General features: G+C 40.1%; 1 protein-coding gene across 13 annotated transcripts in view; it reads left to right on the top strand.

The window, feature by feature from the left end:
- LOC117433252 (microtubule-associated protein 2-like) overlaps nt 1–20,016 on the top strand; it is a 105,204-nt gene that overhangs the window by 69,856 nt on the left and 15,332 nt on the right. For 12 of the 13 annotated variants that reach the window (XR_004548901.3, XR_004548900.3, XR_009310058.1 and 9 more), the window contains one exon: nt 12,757–12,838. Coding sequence is in view for 3 of the 13 variants with exons in the window: in XM_059006541.1 (XP_058862524.1) it covers nt 12,757–12,838 (82 nt within the window). In the remaining 10 variants the exon portion in view is untranslated. Of the gene's footprint in view, nt 1–10,787; nt 10,826–12,756; nt 12,839–20,016 lie in introns of all 13 variants that reach the window. The other variant, XR_009310059.1, reaches the window with a different exon arrangement.

Here is a 20,016-nt window from a genome sequence, read left to right as displayed (position 1 = left end):
GTTTTCATATCGCACTAGCACTAAGCTAAATGGGCGGAGATTTGAGATTAGAATGAAAGCTGGCCAAGCAGCTGACTTCTTCCTGATTAGGTTGCCAAAAAAAACCTCATGTTACGGGCACAAATACCCTGTAGATAGCACCGACATTACAATCTTGCGTATCAGCAATTTCAGCTTTTGTAATGAAGGACAGCTGACGCTCAACGGCCCAAAAAGAAGGCTCTCGGGCTGCCAATTGAGGAACCTTGGTCTAGCAGGCTTAAGAGATTCATCCACTACAACCCTCAAGTCTTTTTCGTACATAGCTTCCTCATTTTGTTGCACTTGCCTCAAATGTTTTTCCACCCTATGTGCAAGACTTTGCATTTATTCACATTAAATTTCATCTGCCATGTGTCAGCCCAAGCGTGAATCTTGTCTAACTCTCTTTGTATTATTAAAGTTGCTGATTGGGAGTTGGCTATCCATCCCAGCAAATTTGCATAATTTACTGATTCTGTCTTGGTCCAGGTCATTTATATAGATTAGGAATAACAATGGTTCCAATACTGATCCCTGTGGTACCTCACTTGTTACGTTACTCCAGTTTGATGCCTGGCCTCTAATTATAACTCTCTGCTTTCTATCATTTAACCAGTTATGAATCCATGCTGCTACTTTACCATTTATTCCTACTGAATTCATCTTTAGATATAGCCTTTCGTGTGGTACTTTGTCAAATGCTTTTTGGAAATCTAAGTAGATTGTCATACGCACTATCCTTGTCCATTCTAGCAGTCAGCTCCTGAAAGAAATCTAGTAAATTAGTTAAACAAGATCTGCCCTTCCTAAAGCTATGTTGGATGTCTTCTATAATGTTGTACTCTATAAATATTCCTCCATTTTGGTCCTTATTATAGTTCCCGTAATTTTACATATGATTGATATTAAGCTTATAGGTATGTAGTTCCCAGGGTCAAAATTATCTCGCTTTTTAAATATAGGGAACAACATTGCCAATTTTCCAGTCCAGTGGGATGGCTCCTTTATTTATAGATGTGTTGAATATATAACATATTGGCTTAAAAATCTGTTCTCTAGTTTCCCAGATGACTCCTGGACAGATTCCATCAGGCCCCGGGGATTTGTTTATTTTAAGTGCTGCTAGCTCCCTTAGTATTTCATTCACTTTTATAACAAACTTCCCTGTCAAGTACAAAATGTAACCATTACCTAATGCGTATTTAACCTAAAGACCCTGAAACCTGAATAAGATATATCAAAACTGCACGTAGTGCCTGTGACAGTCGTGCCCGCCCCCAAGGGCATAAAAGGGCTGCTGACTCAAACATCGTCATCATTTTTCCTTTCATCCGACCTGAACGGGAGAGAGCTACGGACAGATAAGTGTCATTACTTATATCTGCTTATTCATTTGTGAAATTCCACTATTAATGAAATTATTGTACGTGATTACAGTAATTACTACTTGCACGTATTGTTCACTCAGCCTTGGTTAGTCCCTCAGCGGCCTTGTGCCCCTTCCCCGGGATCGAACAACCTTAGGTCGGATACTTGTTTTCTCTGTCTCAGGCTGCTAGCTTTGTTTGAAGTTTAAAACTAAAATGTTGTGTTTTGTTATGAAAATTATATTAAATTCGAATTGTTACTGTTTTACTGTGAAAATGTATTTCTTGTATGTATTTGTCTGTGTTTTTCACAGAAATAGGTGCGCAGGTGCTGGTCTCAGCAACTGTATATTCTTACTGTCCATTGCTTGCATTATGCCTGGGTTTTATCCCGCATTTCTCCAAAGCGCTTTGTGTCTATAGGAGCTGGCATTCCTATCTGAGGACATGGAGTCAGATGGCACATTCACTGCAGTTAAGCTCTCCCTGTAACGGCAGAGCTTATGCCATTGATCAAGAGGCCACTGCAGTCTTACAGGTGCCCTGGTCTACAGCGCGTCCGCCCTGTAGCATTACTGCACAGCAACGTTGCTGCCTGAGCAGATGCCCCCTTGAGGGCAGCAACAGTACTGTGCACTACTGTACCGACCCGGTGCTACAGGCACCGAACCTTAACCAAACCGACCCCATACCGTTCCAGTACAGTCCCGGTTACAACCTGCTTACCGACCAGGGTTTTACAATTGCAAATCTGGTACCAAGCAAGCCTTGTTGACGGTCCAGTTGCTGTTTATAACAAGCTGAGGCAGCAACTGTACATTCTTACAGTACATTGCTTGCTATTTGCATAATGACTGGGTTTTATCCCTGTGACTCATGCAAGGCCAGGCCGCAAAGGAGGCACTGGTAAACCGCATTTTCTGGAAGTTTTGTGTGCATTTTCCAAGCATACATAGCAGCTGAGGCAGCAACTGTATATTCTCACTTTACATTGCTTGCTATTGAAAAATGACCGCCGCCCAGCTCAGAGGCAAGAGCCTCTGGCCAAGCCACAGTGTGAGCAGCGGCCCTAGGGGTTTGCTGCCACAGGTCCAGGGCCCCTTCTCAGGGAGCCATCTGGAGTATTGGTGTCAGTACATCATAGACATCTGGGTGCTTACTACCGCTTAGACCGGCTACACACTGCAGTTCAAGCACGGCCCCCCTCCCTTTCGGGATGTGACTGCAGCATGTCACGGACCCACAGGCACTGACCACCTTCATCGGTTGGGCCTGTCGGTGAATCGTGCAAAGAGCCCGCTCACATCCTTGCAGACAGCCTCCTATTTGGGAATGCGACAGGGTGCAGAGAATGGCCACTTGTCTGAAGCGCAAGGGGTATGGAACTCCATAGCAATATTTTGGAGCTGCAGGCAGTGTTTCTAACCTTGCATAATTTTTTTACAGGAGGATCAAGGGAGCCACGTGCTTGTCCGGATGGACAACACTACCGTGGTGGGTTATATAAACCACCAGGTCGGCCTCAGGTCCCCCAGTCTCCATTGAGTAGCCTGCAAGCTGTTGCTCTGGGCGCACAATCACCTCCACTCCCTGCGAGCAGTAAACTTGCCCGAGGTGATAAACTGGGTGGCAGACCTCCTGTCAGGGGAGTTCCCAGTGCCTCAGAATGGAGGCTTCATTTGGCAGTGGTTCGGGAGAGCAGAAATCAGGAATCGACCTATTGTCTCTGCTGGTTTAACATAACAGGAGCCGGGGACCCACTAGCGATAGATGCCTTGGCACACCAGTGGCCGAGGCAGCTGGTGTATGCCTTCCCACCGCTTGCCATGCTCCCGCTGTGTCTGGAGAAAATCAGACAGGACTGGGCCAGGGTGCTATTAGTAGCTCCTTACTGGCCCAGGAGACAGTGGTTTTCAGCTCTGATGCAGCTCCTAAGTTGCCAGCCGTGGAGTCTGCCTGAACGTCGCGATCTGCTCAGTCAGGCGCGGGGGACATTGTGGCATCCCAACCCATTGAGCCTGCAGCTCTGGGTCTGGCCCCTGAACTGCAGCATTTGAGCCATCTGGGGTTTTCCAACAGGGTTATTGACACCCTGCAAAATGCCAGAGCAGCGTTCACAGTATGGGTACAAAGTGGACAGTTTTTCAGACATGGTGCTTTCCTAAGGGCTTTAACTCCATGACCTGTCCCATGGCAGTTATACTGCAATTTTCTTGCAGGACCTGTTGATGAGTGGAAATCCCCCTCTGCATTAAAGGTCTATTTGGTATCTATTCAGCTTTATGATAATTGAGTCAGTCTCCCCAGGAGCTCAACTTCCTTGTGGGGCAAAACATTTTGAAAGTGGTTTGGCGGCTTCGGCTGCCTATGAAGGACTTTGTTCCTCGCTGGAGGTTAAATGTGGTGCTCAATGCACTCTTGAAGCCTCCATTTGAGCCCGTGCATCCAGCTGAGCTCAAATGTTGTCGCTCAAGCGACTGTTTGCTTGCTATCACCTTCGCAAAACGGGTCAACGAGATGCAGGGTTTCTCCTTAGTGAAAGGCCAGGACAAGGGTTACGCTCCGTACCGTACCAATCCTGCCTTTTGGCAAACACTGTCTCGGCATTCCATGTCAATCAGCCTGTGGATTTGGAGGCTTCTATCTGTCCAAATGAATAGCAGACACATACAAAACTGCCTATGAGCTGGCCAACTTGCTCCTCCAAAAACATTCACTGCCCATTTCCACAAAACCCTGGCTTTGGAGAATGTTAAGGGTGGCCTCAGGGTCGACCCTTACAACATAAACATAGAGGTGAGTTCTCCCTCAATGTTTTAGCCCTAGCTACTTGTATTGGGGTGCCTATTGGTAACACGCAAGGTAGCCTTTGGCTTAGCCTTGTCACATTTCAGTTTGTCTGCAATATTGCCTTGTGACAGCTTTGGTATTCATACCCATTATGTAATGGTTACATTTCGTATTTTAAAGGGAACGTTAGGTTATTACAGTGGCTCTCAAAAGTATTCACCCCCCTTGGACTTTTCCACATTTTATTGTGTTACAACATGGAATCAAAATGGATTTAATTAGGAGTTTTCGCCACTGATCAACACAAAAAAATGTAAAAGTGAAAAATAAAATCTACAAATTGTTCTAAATTAATTACAAATATAAAACAGAAAATAATTGATTGCATAAGTATTCACCCCCTTTGCTATGATACACCTAAATAAGCTCTGGTGCAACCAATTGTCTTTAGAAGTCACATAATTAGTTGAATGGAGTCCACCTGTGTGCAATTAAGGTGTTTCACATGATTTCAGGTTAAATACACCTGTCTCTCGGAGGTCCCACAGTTGGTTAGTACATTTCCTAACAAAAACTACATCATGAAGACAAAGGAACATTCAAAGCAAATACGGAATAAGGTTCTTCAAAAGCACCAATCAGGGGTAGGATATAAGAACATTTCCAAGGTATTGAATATCCCCTGGAGCACAGTAAAGTCCATTAATAAGAAATTGAGAGAATATGGCACAACTGTGAATCTGTCTAGAATAGGCTGTCCTCCGGGCGAGAAGGGCACTAGTCAGGGAGGCCACCAAGAGGCCTATGGCAACTCTAAAGGAGTTACAGTCTTCCACGGCTGAGCTGGGAGACACTGTGCATACGGCAACAATAGCCTGGGTGCTTCACTAAACTGGCCTTTATGGGAGAGTGGCAAAAAGAAAGCCATTGTTGAAAAAAACTCACATCAAATCTCAGCTAGAGTTTGCCAGAAGGCATGTGGGAGACTCTGAGACCAAGTGGAAGAAGATTCTATGGTCTGATGAGACCAAAATAGAGCTTTTGGCCTCAACGCTAAGCGCTATGTTTGGCGCAAGCCTAACACTGCACATCATCCTGAGAACACCATCCCTACCGTCAAGCATGGTGGTGACAGCATCATGCTATTGGGATGCTTCTCTGCGTCAGGGCCTGAAAAGCTTGTGAAGATAGAGGGCAAAATGGATGCAGCAAAGTACAGAGAAATCCTGTAGGAAAACCTGCTGAAGTCTGCAAGAGACTTGGGACTTGGGAGAAGATTTATCTTCCAGCAGGACAATGACCCCAAACATACAGCCAAAGCCACACTGGAGTGGCTTAAAAACAACAAGGTAAATGTCCTGGAGTGGCCCAGTCAAAGCCCGGACCTCAATCCAATTGAGAATATGTGGAAAGAGTTGAAAATTGCTGTTCACCAAAGGTCCCCATTCAACTTGACGGAGCTTGAGCAATTTTGCAAAGAAGAATGGGTAAAAATTGCAGTGTCCAGATGTGCAAAGCTGGTATAGACTTATCCAAATAGACTCATGGCTGTAATTGTTGCCAAAGGTGCCTCTACCAAATATTGACTCAAGGGGGTGAATACTTATGCAATCAATTATTTTCTGTTTTGTATTTGTAATTAATTTAGAACAATTTGTAGATTTTATTTTTCATGGTTGGGCGTTGTCTTTAGTCACTAAATTGCCACGCTGTCACGTAAACTACTGACTTCCTCTTCCAGTTTCCTTTTAGCATTAACATATTGAAAAAACCCTTTTGGATTAAGTTTACAATCTATCGATACTTGTCTCTCCTAGTCTGATTTAATAGAAAGATATTATTTTATTTTATTTTTAATACCCAGTTTAATAGATCAATTTACCCATTATGGCTTATTCTTTTAATTTAACTTTTTCTCATTTTTGGGATAAATTTATCCTGCATTTCTAATTGTTCCAATTGTTTTCAACTTCATTGTCTAGTACTTTATCCCACTCTATGTTTAGAAGTTCCTGTTGCATTCCTTTGTAATCTGCTGTTCCAACTCCTTACAAACCAAAAAAAAACATGTTTTTTTCTATTTTAACAATTATTTATGTTTTTCTTGGAGATGTTTGGAAAAACAAATGAGGTATGTCTTTCCAGAAGTGCACAATCAAAAACACATATTTTATGTATTAGTCTTGTTAAAGTGCATTGTCCTGAGCTTTGACCTCTGATCTTTTTTTTGTTCCAGAAAATGACCCAATCTTAATTGTTGGTAATTTACTTTAGACATTTCAAGTAATCATTGGTGAGAAAATGGAAAAAAATCTCTCTGTATTTTTAAAGCCTTGCCTTAGCCTTACCTTAAAAGGAGAGTGTAAAAGTCAGAGTAGGGGCTCCCGAGTGCCGCATCCAGTAAAGGCGCGCCACGTGGAGTGCAGGATGTGCCCTATAGCCTGGACGTCGCGAGTTCGAGTCCAGGCTATTCCTTTGCTGACCGAAGACGGGAGCTTCCAGGGGGCAGCGCTCAATTGGCCAAGCGCCGCCCGGGGGGAGGGAGGGTTAGGTCGGCCAGGGTGTCCTCGGCTCACCGCGCACCAGCGACCCCTGTAGTCTGGCCGGGCGCCTGCGGGCTTGCCTGTAAGCTGCCCGAGAGCTGCGTTGTCCTCCGACGCTGTAGCTCTTGGGTGGCTGAATGGTGAGTCCGCAGTGTGAAAAAAAGCGGTCGGCTGACGGCACACGCTTCGGAGAACAGCGTGTGTTCGTCTTCGCCCTCCCAAGTCAGCGCAGGGGTGGTAGCGGTGAGCTGAGCATAATAAAATAATTGGCCATTCCAAATTGGGAGAAAATAATAAAAAATAATTGGCAACGACTAAATTTATAAGAAAAAAAAAGTCAGAGTAAAACACTGAAAATCAGAAGCCTTAATTATATATTAAATGAGCAGTATGCAAAACCTTTTTGAAAATGCACAATATCATTGTGGCAGTATAGCATCATGGCCCAAGCTGTTACCGGAGACTCTGAAACAGAAGCTGCAGTTTAAAGCACACATTTATATGTATTTTTTTTGTATACAACTGTAAGTTGCCCTGGGTAAGGGCATCTTCTAAGAAATAAATAATAATAATACTTTAAGACACAAAACAAAAACATACAAACAAGGCACAAGGGCAAAAATAAATGGTTAAAACCAAAGAATAACACTCCTGCTCAGACTGGACATTTGTTAACCATTCACAAAACCACAGTCCATCCACTCACCTAAACTCCCTCCACCAAACAAAATATTTCTCCCCTTTTTATACGTGGCCATTCCCCAAACAGCACTCAATTACCTAATTGGGGAATGGCCTACACCTTAACCCCATCCCTGCCAACCTTACATTCCCCCACACACTATTTACATCTGTAGGGCTTTCTCCCTGCCACAATCATGTTCCAAGAATCACGTCTCCAGAAATCTAAGGAAGATTTAATTCATGTTAATCAAATCTAATGTGTTCATTTGAACTAGAGTGGGAGCTGAATAAGTTCAGAAGGTTTTTTTACTATAATGAATGCATAGTTAATCATTTTGGAGTTTGTTCTAGACAACACAATTCATTAAATATTAATTTCAGTAAAACTCAACCTTAGAAGGGCCTTGCTGAACTAGAATTCTCTGGAGGAAGTGAAGATCTATCGTGAGGTTATTTCTCCTGTCCCTTGCTGCTTCCATTGGTGTAGTATAGCTTGTGTGGTGAAGGTATATCAATTGAGTTAGGGTACTCTCTTCATCAACCAGTGCAGGATTCTTCTTGGTAGCTATGAACCAATAAATACAATATCCAACCCCAGTTGCTAGTTTTTTTGGGAACTGGGGTTGAAGAAAATACAGATTTCACTTTTTCAAGACCTGTGCTGCAGTGGCCACCAGTGGCTCTATGTGCTGTACACAAATGCCATTAGAAGCGATGCATCGTATAAGAGGCAGTGGAAGGAAATTCTGGAAATATGGTGTTGCCTTGTACGCTCGCCAAACTATCGCTATAGTTATCTCTTAAATATATTCAGTCAGCAAATGCAGTAATAAAAAGACCCAGCCAGCATAATTATCTTTCCTACCTCTTGCAGGTGCAAATATTAAATAAGAAGATGGACTTGAGTAATGTTCAGTCCAAGTGTGGCTCCAAAGACAATATCAAGCATCTCCCTGCAGGTGGCAATGTGAGTAACTTGGGGAAGAGCTCAGTGTGATGCTTGAGTCTTCCTGCAGTTATGACCATCATTCAGTGTTGGCCAAAAGTTCAAGGACAGAATCGCGGTGAGCCGAGGACATCCTGGCCGACCTAATCCCCCCCTACCCGGGCGGCGCTCGGCCAGTTGTGCGCCTCCACTTGAGAACACCCGTCCACGGTCAGCAGTGGAATAGCCTAGACTTGAACCAGCGACCTCCAGGCTATAAGAAGACGCATCCTGCACTCCATGCAGAGTGCCTTTACCGGATGCGCCACTCGGGAGCCCATTCTGATTTTATCTTGATGAAGAATGGGCACCTAATGCTGGTGACAGTGCTACTGGCTGCTGGGAGTAAAATAAGGGCTGGCATCCCATATAAATATGTAAACTTTGGATCATTTTGTTTCTGTCCTTAAATTTTCAGCCACTGCTGTAAAGTCCCATCCACAGATTTGAATCCGCTAATTTGATATCTACATTATGAACTGGTAACAGGACACAGGTTTCAGAATGACGTGAAATAAAAAGTACACAAACTGCAGTTCTCAAACTTCACTGCCCAGTTGCATGTAAACTCTTTTAACAGAAAGCAGTATCTAACTGTTGTCCTAATGTTATCAATCTTTACTACGGTACTAAAACTTTTTCAGCACCAGACTAAACAGGTTGCTTTCTGTCATGTTTATAACTTATGTTCTCCTTTACATGTGTCAGTGGACCCAAAACTTTCTAATGGCTTAGCAACATGTACACTGCAGTAATAATATGATATGTAATAAGCACAAATCTGTATTTCAATTCTGTAGAGTAACTGCTTTTGCCTGTCACCTAGCAAAGTTCTCACTCACCCAGGCGATGCAGTGACTTATTTGCAAGGAGACCAGCAAACAAATGAACCAATCAAAGGCAAACTTGCTAGCTTCCTGCTTGATAGTGATTATATATTAAACCAGCAGTATCCAAAACCGTTTGAAAATACACAATATCATGTTCCAAGAATCACGTCCCACAGTAAAAAATAAATAAATAAACACGCTGGTGAAGTCATTGGCTGAAATGTTTGTCTGCTTGATGTAATTTTTACCAAACAGCAATGATATTTTTTTTAAGTTCTGTTTCGAAGAGGCAAAATTAAGACAAGATAAATCAACATACCTATTAATCAGAACATCACATAAGCAAGGTCACTGTAACATCCATGGAAATTGCCACTTTAATAGTATAAGTAATAATATACCACTTGTATGTCAGTTTGGGAGATACAGATGCAACCCTTGCAATATGTCATTATCAGATGTCAGCAGTGTTGGTAAGACAGCCACAGCATTTACACCAGATACAGATTTAAGCAACCAGACAGCGGAAAAGCTGCAAGACTTACTAACAATACTTACTGATCTACATAGTAAAGAATGTAGACCAATCTTTACAACTGAGTTTAAATGTCCATTCAGACATCTTTTAAAGGTTATCATTGAGGAAGCTGAGCCAGTGAGTGTGGAATCCTCTGGATACAAGTCCTAAAGGACTGGGGACAGTATTGAAAAGATTTTTGGTCCATTGACTTTTCCCTGAGTAGCTGCATTTTTGGACTTCAGTGCATGAGTGGATTGTTTTTTGTCTTGAGATGGAAAGCATCATGGATTTGTAGTGCATACCAGCCTGGCTTTAGACACACAAACAGCTGGCTAAAGACCATGGCAGTGCTAAATTGAATATTGGATGATGGAGAGTGACAACTTCAAATATTTAAAGGTGTAGTGTCCCATATGGTTTTTAAAATGGTTTTCACTTATTGTGGAAGGTTGTAAGCTGGTTTTGTTTTGTAGAGGAAGCTTGTGTCTTTACAAATAAGGTCTGCTTGCTAATAAAGCAGTGCCCCTGCAAATTGCTAAACAATGGAATGGAACAATGCTTAGCAAATGTATTTTAGTGTTAAATTGAACACGTGTGGGGCACTACAGCTTTCACAAATGGCATGTAAGTATAACCGTTCAGATTATAACATGTTTTCTATAAAACTAGGAACTCTTTAGGGGATCTTGTCATGGTTGAAGAATCAAACGTGTGTAAACAGGTGATATGTTTCATTTTGTTGTGTTTATGAATACAATCATATTTTCCTTAAAGAACAGATCTAACAGAATATTTTTAAGAACAGTGGGAAATATACTCTATATTGGTTCAGTAGAATGTGATTTACGTAGTACGTTTTGAGGCATAGTATGTGGGCTATCTTCAAAGCTTTTTACGTACTGGTAACCCTCTTTACATGCCAGTTTTATAGTCCTGGCATGTAGGAAGTTTTAAAATAGCCCCATATAATCTGTAAAAAATTGAATTTGTTGCTTCGGTTTTAAATTTTAAATTTCATTATACAAACTATTATTTTTGTTGTTTCAGTACTTGTCGACATTATCTTTAAGTTTTACTGCAAAAAGGTATTTCATTTTTATTTCACTACATTTCTTTCCATTAAACTGATCATCCAATATCTTTTTGTTTCTTGTCACTGCAATCCCTGCGAGAAGTGTCTTCTCAGATAACACATTTCTTAAAAATAAAAAACAAACCATAAAATGAAAGTGGACATTTTTAAATACCATTATTAGTTTTTGATGTGGTATTCCACTTGTGGAACAAGGTCCACTGTCTTCATGAATAAGGGGGAATATTTAGTAATTGTCTGATAGTGTGACACTGATTGAAATTATAAAAAGACTGAAAATATTATCACCTTAAAGTGGATATGCAAATCCTTGTAAATGGCATACCATTTAGTATTGTTAGGGACCTTCCTAAATCGCGATTTCGCGGAAGTCGTGAAATTGAGGGGTCACCGCGAAATTCACCTCTTAGGGGCCAATGCATACAAGAGGGGAAAAAAAGAAACCTCGTTTAAATGAACTACTGCACAACGCAAGCGACGCAAACTGCGTATCTTCCTTCTGTAGATAGCCCTTTTTGATTCCTTCGCCGTCCCGTGTGCATTGCACTTAAGCAAAAAACAAACAAACAAAAAACATCCACAAGTAACATTTACAAAAGAAATTCTCCAAAGCAGTTAACATCCTTGTTTACTATTCAAATGACAAAGTTTTAATCAGCCTATCAGTGCGTCTTTACTGCTTTTATGTGACCTGTACTGTGCAGGAGGGGGCGGGACAAAGTTGGTGCTGCATTGTTTTGATTTAGGTTGCTAAAAAAATCTATTTTTCAGCATTGGAGGTAAAATAGTAGAAATGGACGACAAAAAAATCAAGGTATATTTCGGCTGATGATCGTTTAAAGATATTTCCCAAAGAAACTGTACATGCAAACTGAGGTAATTGTTTTCCATATATTAATGTGTATTTGGAGAAAATACGATCGATCGCTATTTAGCTTCAGAGTCACACATTAAACAAAAGGCTACCACAGAGGCTGCTGAACAGAACGTAAAATAAACAGCTTTCACAAACCAAACTGGAAAGTCAGCCCAGACAAAAAGTATTCCTGTCTGCAAGTTAAATCAGTACTAAAACGATCCAGCACAGCCACCTCGCTTCAACCTGCTGCTTACAGTTTGAATTTTAGACCCGAATAGCCACGTCTTCTTTGTTTTGACTCGGTACTAAAAAAATAAATTATTGGATGGGTCAAATAACATGACAACGAAAGTACTGCATACATTGACCTTATTAAAGTATGCCAGATGCCCACCCTTGTGTAAACGAGTTTTGGGACTGATTCTAATCGATTTCCACATCTGTATAACTTGGCAAAGCTTTGCCTTAACTTCCAACCAATTCAGTGGATGCAGACGTGCAGTCTCAATGTATGGATGTGTCAACTGCAGGGGGATGCTGCATACTCGCCTTTAACAAATGCCAGCACTCTGTTTTAGTAAGGAAGCAAGTACCACTATTTTTAGGCTTTATAGTGTTCTGAAATACTGTCTACTTAGGTTTATTTAATGTTTAAACAGGTCCGCGAAATGTCCGCAAAATCCTAATTGTGTTCCGCAACGTACCCGTGAAAAATACGTAAATTTACCGCGATTTAAGTAGACCCCTAAGTATTGTACATTTAAAAGTCACCAAATCCTTCAGTAAGTAGTGTGTACAACGAATAATAATTTACTCTATTCAATACAATAAGCGTTATCGCGCTTTCTTTGCGTTTTTTTTTTTTTTTTTTTTTTTTTTTTTTTTAGAAATGTGTTACTGTAAGGGAAAACTGAAGCTTACCTTTTTACCACAAACTGATCTGGAACTTTGGAAACACTCGTGGTGTCAGCGCATGTTCATTTGACAGCAGTAGCCATGTGCCTGGGTGCTGTGTCATGGAGCACATGGAGATCATTTTTATAACTGGATTTTTTTTTTTTCAGGTTCAAATAGTCCACAAAAAGATCGATGTCTCTAATGTGTCATCAAAATGTGGCTCCAAGGACAACATCCGTCACAAACCAGGTATTGAAATAGCGTATGTTGGAAATAATACAATGCATAGACTAATAGCTTCCAGATTTATTTTAAAATCCTAAATGTAGCCCTCATGATAGTGGGAAACATCCTTGGAAACAAAACTTAATGTATATATTTTTTATATATATTTTTCATAAATATAACTCATCCTTGGTTACAAAAATGTGCATTGGTATAAGATGTGACAGAAATGAAACACACATTAAAATGAAAAGCTGACAAAATGTATATTTCATATGTAACATTTAGATCAAAGAGAACAATAAATCCCTTTGCAGATGCTCTTCCTAGGTTAGTCATTTCCAAAAAACGAGAGAATAAAAGGAATTCATTTTTTTTTTTTCTTATAAATCCCCCACCACAATAAAACTATTGACCTTGAAAAGACACTCAGCTGCTTAAATCAGAATTCAAAAAGCAATACCAAAAGCTACCTTATTCTTCATTACTATTTTCCAGTCTAAATACAATATATGATCTCCCTTTTCCCGAAGTAGCTTCCACTGGTGTATAGATCCAGTCTTTTTAACAAAACAGGCAACTTCAAAAAATAAACCATAAGCATACAGTACATGTGCAGTCAATCCAATAGAATCATTTCTGACAGAAAACAGCTGGTCCTTTGTAGAGAATACGCATTGGACTCAATTCACTTGAAGTAAATAGTGCAAGATCAAAATATTGCCACTGATTACATGTTACAGAAATAGGACCAACCCTGGCATTTAACAAACATTTAAAGACAAGACTCTAAATGACTCACAGGCACTGTTATAGATGTTGGTTTTCACAAATGGAAAAGTTGGAAAAGTGGTATTAATAATAATTTTATTTGAAATGAAAACATTCTGAATTACTGTAGATGGAGTAAAAAGCAAACGCCCATACTAAACAGAATGCTCTAGATGGCGACTGTGAACACGTACAACACGATTTTAAAAGGAATTGTTTTTTTTCAATATTAATTCAGGGAGCGCATAAGTTTAATTGAATTATGTATAGGCTTTAATTTACGCAAATAATTTGTTTAAAAAAAATGTCCTTGATATCTATGTAATTTGTGGAGTAGTGGTTAGGGCTCTGGACTCTTGACCGTAGGGTCATGGGTTCAATCCCAGGTGGGGGACACTGCTGCTGTACCCTTGAGCAAGGTACTTTACCTAGATTGCTCCAGTAAAAAACCCAACTGTATAAATGGGTAATTGTATGTAAAAAAAAAAAAAAAATGTATAATGTGATATCTTGTAACAATTGTAAGTTGCCTTGGATAAGGGCATCTGCTATGTGTTAATATAACAATGTATTTGAATCTGTGCATTTGCTAGATTCTGTAACATATGCAAGCCATGTTTTATTATTATTATTGGTTTATTTTTTTGAATATAATATAAAAAATTTAAAAAATTAGTTTCGTTTATTCACTTTGTGCCCACAGGTCCAGCACAGGCGCACCTCAATAGCACAGTACAAATACAAAGAGAGACATTTACCAAGATAAAAAAAATACAAATGCTTTTAAAAAGACCAAATTCCCATTGGGCTTTTTTTTTTAGATTCTATAGGCTTTTATCCAATGAATAAATAAATGAGTGAGGAAAAGCATTAACCCTTTGCAGTCCATTTATTAAGTGTGTGTCAGGCACGTCAGGTCCAATTTATTTTCATACGCGCAGTTAATTTTAGACGCGCTGTTTAAAAGTATTTTTTTTCCCGCAGTCAAACGGGTTTAAATGGCCCTGCATATCAACAAAGCTCTCACTAGGCATCTCCAGCCCCGTCCCACCCTTTCGTTCGCTATAGCTTTCACCTATGTAAGAAATAAATAATAATAATAATAATAATAGTCGTACATACCGATCATTCATCTCCTGATCACTCGTTTTATCACCAAACTCCTCAATAATGCAATCCAAGTCATTATTTTATTACTATAACATCTCAAAAAAGCTCTGCAAATGTCCGTGTTCTCTGTGCGCTGATGCAGTATCAGCCAGCTTGTTTCCTTATGACCGCCCCGTTATCTGATGCCAGGGTCAAGTATGACTATTCATGAGATACGCCCTTTTTTTTCGACTTGTCTCGGCTCCTGTCGCTCCCACTCGGCCATTGAATGGTTCTCGGCTTTTTCCGGAGAAAGAACGACTAGAAACACGTTTTTTGCGTTTTTTTGATGATGTCGGACAGGGTCCGACATTGCAATTATTCCTATCAGGTCCAATGTCGGACCAGGTCCGACATAGGACCGCAAAGGGTTAAAGTAGATACAAATACAGTAGTGCCGTGAAAAAGTATTTGCCCCCGTCTGATTTTCTGCATTTTTGCACATTTTCACATTATTTGGTCAGATTTTTTTGTGGGTTGTAGTAGTATATAGAGGGAGTCTGAGAGAAAAAATGACACCAAAGTTTGGTGCTTCTTTAATTTGTTTGGTGTGCAAGGTAATCAAACATGCAATCTTCAGGTGTGAAAAAGTTATTGCCCCCCCCCTAGTTAACTCAACCCAATTAAAGGGATAATTAGGGTCAGCTGTTTGAGTACTTTGGTTAACAACCAGGCCTGATTTGGACCAGCCCTGCCCAATATAAATCTGACTAACTTTGGCCATTACCATCAGAGTGAAGTTGTCAGCACACAGGTTCTAGAGGCACATCATGCCACAAACAAAAGAAATTCCTGAAGACCTCCGGAAAAAAGTTGTTGATGCCTATCAGTCTGGAAAGGGTTACAAAGCCATTTCTAAGGCTCTGGGGCTCCACCGAACCACAGTCAGAACCATATTGTCCAAATGGAGAAAGTTTGGCACAGTAGTGAATCTTCCCAGGAGTGGCCGTCCTGCCAAAATCTCTCCAAGAGCAAGGCGTCAAATCGTCCAGGAAGTCACAAAGAACCCTAGAACAACATCCAGTGATCTGCAGGCCTCTCTCGCCTCGGCTAAGGTCAGTGTTCATGACTCCACCATCAGAAAGACACTGGGCAAAAATGGGATTCATGGCAGAGTAGCAAGGCAGAAACCATTGCTCACTAAGAACATGAATGCTCATCTCAAGTTTGCCAAAAAGCACCTGGATGATCCTCAGGAGTTCTGGAATAATGTTCTATGGACAGATGAGTCAAAAGTGGAACTTTTTGGCTGACATGGGCCCCGTTATGTCTGGCAAAAACCAAACACTGCATTCCACAGTAAGAACCTCATAACAACGGTCAAGCATGGTGGTGGTAGTGTCATGGTTTGGGGATGCTTTGCTGCATCAGGACCTGGACGCCTTGCCATCATTGAAGGAACCATGAATTCTGCTCTGTATCAGAGAATTCTACAGGAGAATGTCAGGCCATCCGTCCGTGAGCTGAAGCTGAAGCTCAGCTGGGTCATGCAGCAGGACAATGATCTGAAACACACAAGCAAGTCTACATCAGAATGGTTGAAGAACAAGAAATGTAAAGTTTTGGAATGGCCTAGTCAAAGTCCAGACCTAAACCCATTGAGATGTTGTGGCATGACCTGAAACGAGCAGTTCATGTTTGAAAACCCACAAATGTCAACGAGTTGAAGCAATTCTGCATGGAGGAGTGGACCAAAATTCCTCCACGGCGCTGTGAGAGACAAATCAATAACTACAGGAAGCGTTTGGTTGCAGTTATTGCTGCTAAAGGTGGTGTAAGCAGTTATTGAGTCTAAGGGGGCGATTACTTTTTCACACGAGGGCATTGGGTGTTGCATAACTTTCTTTAATAAATAAATGAAATATGTATCACATTTTGTGTTATTTGTTCACTCAGGGTCCCTTTTATCTAATATTAGGTTTTGGGTGAAGATCTGATAACATTCAGTGTAAAAAATATGCAAAAATGCCGAAAATCAGACGGGGCAAATACTTTTTCATGGCACTGTATGTAATTAAATGCTATTTCATTTCTTCTTTGCATCTATTTAAACTATATTTGCATTTTTTATTTGTTAATATATTTACGAATCATTAATGTATTTATAAATTTATTTCTTTATTTTTTCATTTCCACATGTCAACATTTCCAAATTTCTCTCTCTCTAACATGATAATGAGAAGGGCAGTATCTAAAATGCCTGGGCAGTACCTGACGTCATTAGCTAATCATTGTGTAAAATGAGTGTTCGACTACAAGAGTCTGGGAATATTGCATTACCATATAAAACCAAGTTCGGCTTAGACTATCAACTGTAATACAATTACAGGCTATTTTTATTCAGACAGTACATAGTACCTCAAAAATTAAACAAATAGTTGCTGTATTAGATTGGTAGCGCAAACCGTGGCCACACCTTTAACCCTGTCTGTTCCAGCCACTAGTTTCCCCCCAAATTTCAGATAGCTGATAAATTTCCTCTACAGTGGGACAAGCATTGCATGACAAGGTGAGATTAAAAACCATCAAATAGCCATATGATGTGAAATATAGATTAGAACCCAAGTATCATTTAAGTATAGCTTTTGAGATAAATGTCTAGTAAGACTGTTTGTGAAAGTAGGCTAGTAAGATGAATGCTAATAACTAATAAGAAGCTAGCTTTTTGTCTCATGTAACACTGAGGCCCAGATTTATAAAGGGGGGAAACCGACCGCAAAAAGCGACAAAATTTGCATGTCCATTACGACCGCAATCAGCGTTAAAATAACAACCTATTTAAAAAGACTAACGAGGTAAACGCAGACGATTCCGCAGTCGACCAATTTAAGTACTGCTAGTCGCATTTAGTGGTAGAGAATTATACACCTCCCACAATAAATAGCGGGTTTGGATCAACGTGTGTAGGCTACACTATTCCAAAAGAAAACGAATGGCACTCAAGTACTTCACCACTAGCCATGGTGATGAGGATGCTCGGAAGCGAAAACTGTAATTTACCAATATGGAATTGGAGATTGTGGTACAAGCAGTACTTTTAGCACATAAAGATGTGTACAAGCTTGAAATACAGCAGGAATGAAATATGGAATGTGTGGTGGTTTCTTAATACACAAATGTACCAGAGTTTGTAATAGTTTACTTATAGGCTACATTACAACAAATCATCGAGTTACAGTTGCTCTTATTCGGACTGAAGTCATTGTATTTTGTATCTTGCTTTTAATTGTATTGTAATTATTGCACACAACGGAGTCGCCCTGGGTAAGGGCGTCTGCTAATAAACAATAATAATAAGTAGGCTACTGTGCTTCGTATATTAGTTCAACTTCTTAATAATCCCAGGCGTAGAGACTTTTCAAACTTCAGAAACAATACGTTTTATTTACTTAATGAATCATACATTCAAACGGGTGGAAAATTCTTCCATTGTACAGCAATATGTCCAGCAATAATAACTCCATACAGCTTTATATGAACAGTCTTCAGTTATATCTGTATTTCTGACTATGATTTTAAAGCTAGTCTATCTGTATGGTCTTGATGGTCTACAACCTGAATTTGCTACAAAACTACAAGTTAACTGCGTCATTTGTCTGTCCTTTTTTCAGTTTTCTTTCAAACTCGAATTTAACAATACTGCCTGAACCAGTATTGTTAAATACCAGAATGCCCTATTACATATTAATAAATTCTGTAGGCATTAGGCTACTAAAATAACGGTGGAGGATGACCCTGCATTATATTATATGAGACTTCTTCCGTGCGCTTCTAAATGTATTTTCTTCATCTCTTCCACCGTTCTTTTAATAATGCCTACACGAAGTATAGGCTCTCATTAACTTTGCTTTGCCACTGCGGAGACCCTTTTTTTTTAGGTGCTTTTAAGTATTTTTTTTTTACATGGAATCTATATATTCTCTATTGCAGACTATTTTTTTGTTATATAAGCTATGAACATGTATTGGAAATTGGAGTTTGCTAAACAATACGGTAGGCTATTATAAACCACAATTTACAAAGGTTAAAAAATGCAAAAAAAAATTATTTGACTTTGAAAACGATGTATTCTTCTTGCTGTTGACAACTCTCCCACGGCATATTTATTTGCGTTTTCTGACTGCGCCAAAATAACGCCTGCTTTTCAGAGTTTTTACAATAATCAATCAAGAAGGCCCGCAATTTCCGACAGCTTTTATAAATTAGACAGAATATTTAATAGACCTCATTTGCAAAATCCCCTTCCAGTTTTAGCAGTTTCGTTTAGAAACGCCCCGAATTACATATGCATCAATGGCTAAAGCGCAAAAAGAGATATCGACCGCAAATCACATGTTAATTGCGTGTTTATGCTAATGCATGTGTTTTATAAATCCCATCCAAAAATTCCGAGCCTTTAGCGCCCGTTTTACGGTCGTAAAACAAGCGCAATCCTTTTATAAATCTGGCCCTGACTGTCATGCCCTGAGCTGAAAAAGTGAATGATTTAGTTAATGAATAGGTTTCAAACTGATGCTTATAGATGAACAACACTCATTGCACCATTTAGTTTCTATATTCATCCCAGAACTTTGTGTCTGACAGATCCAGAGAGATGTGTCTTCGAATAATACTTCTGTCCATTACACTCTGGGTTATATGTATGGGACATGGCCACCACTCTGTGGATGATGAGACATATGTTATTCTTCAGGTTCTCAAATTAGAATTTAATGTTCCAGTCTCAGAAAGAACAAAAATTCAGCATACAGCGCTGGTCAGGTATTGGAGAACTAGAGACCTCTATTCCCTGACTGAAGATAGAGAATCTGTAACGTGCAACGGAAAAATTGTTGTCAGAAAATCTGCCATCCCAGAAATTGTCAAGAGGGGTTTTGATGCCACTAAAGGTTCCAGCGTCAGAAAACTCAACATCAGACTCAGGGAGATCTACTCCGGGATGAGTGTGGAATGTGTGCAAAAAACCTTAGACCGCTCCAGACGTTACCAATTGCTGAAAACAAAATTTGCTAACAGGCTCCCATTAAAGTCAATTAAAGCTAAACAGGTTCAGCACAGACATCAAATTGATCTCCTGGACCTGAGAGGATGGAAAGTCACACATAGGAGAGTGACCTACAAATATGTTCTAACTGTACAGGATATCTTTAGTAGATATATGTGGCTAAGGCCATTGAAGGGGAAAAGTAGCTCTGAAATAGCTCAACATCTGTCAGACATCTACATGGAGCATGGGCCGCCTAAAGTTCTACATCATGATCACGGATGTGAATTTAAAGGTG

This window comes from Acipenser ruthenus, chromosome 33, assembly GCF_902713425.1.
Source record: "Acipenser ruthenus chromosome 33, fAciRut3.2 maternal haplotype, whole genome shotgun sequence".
Taxonomy (NCBI): domain Eukaryota; kingdom Metazoa; phylum Chordata; class Actinopteri; order Acipenseriformes; family Acipenseridae; genus Acipenser; species Acipenser ruthenus.
This window is presented reverse-complemented; position numbering and strand designations above follow the sequence as displayed.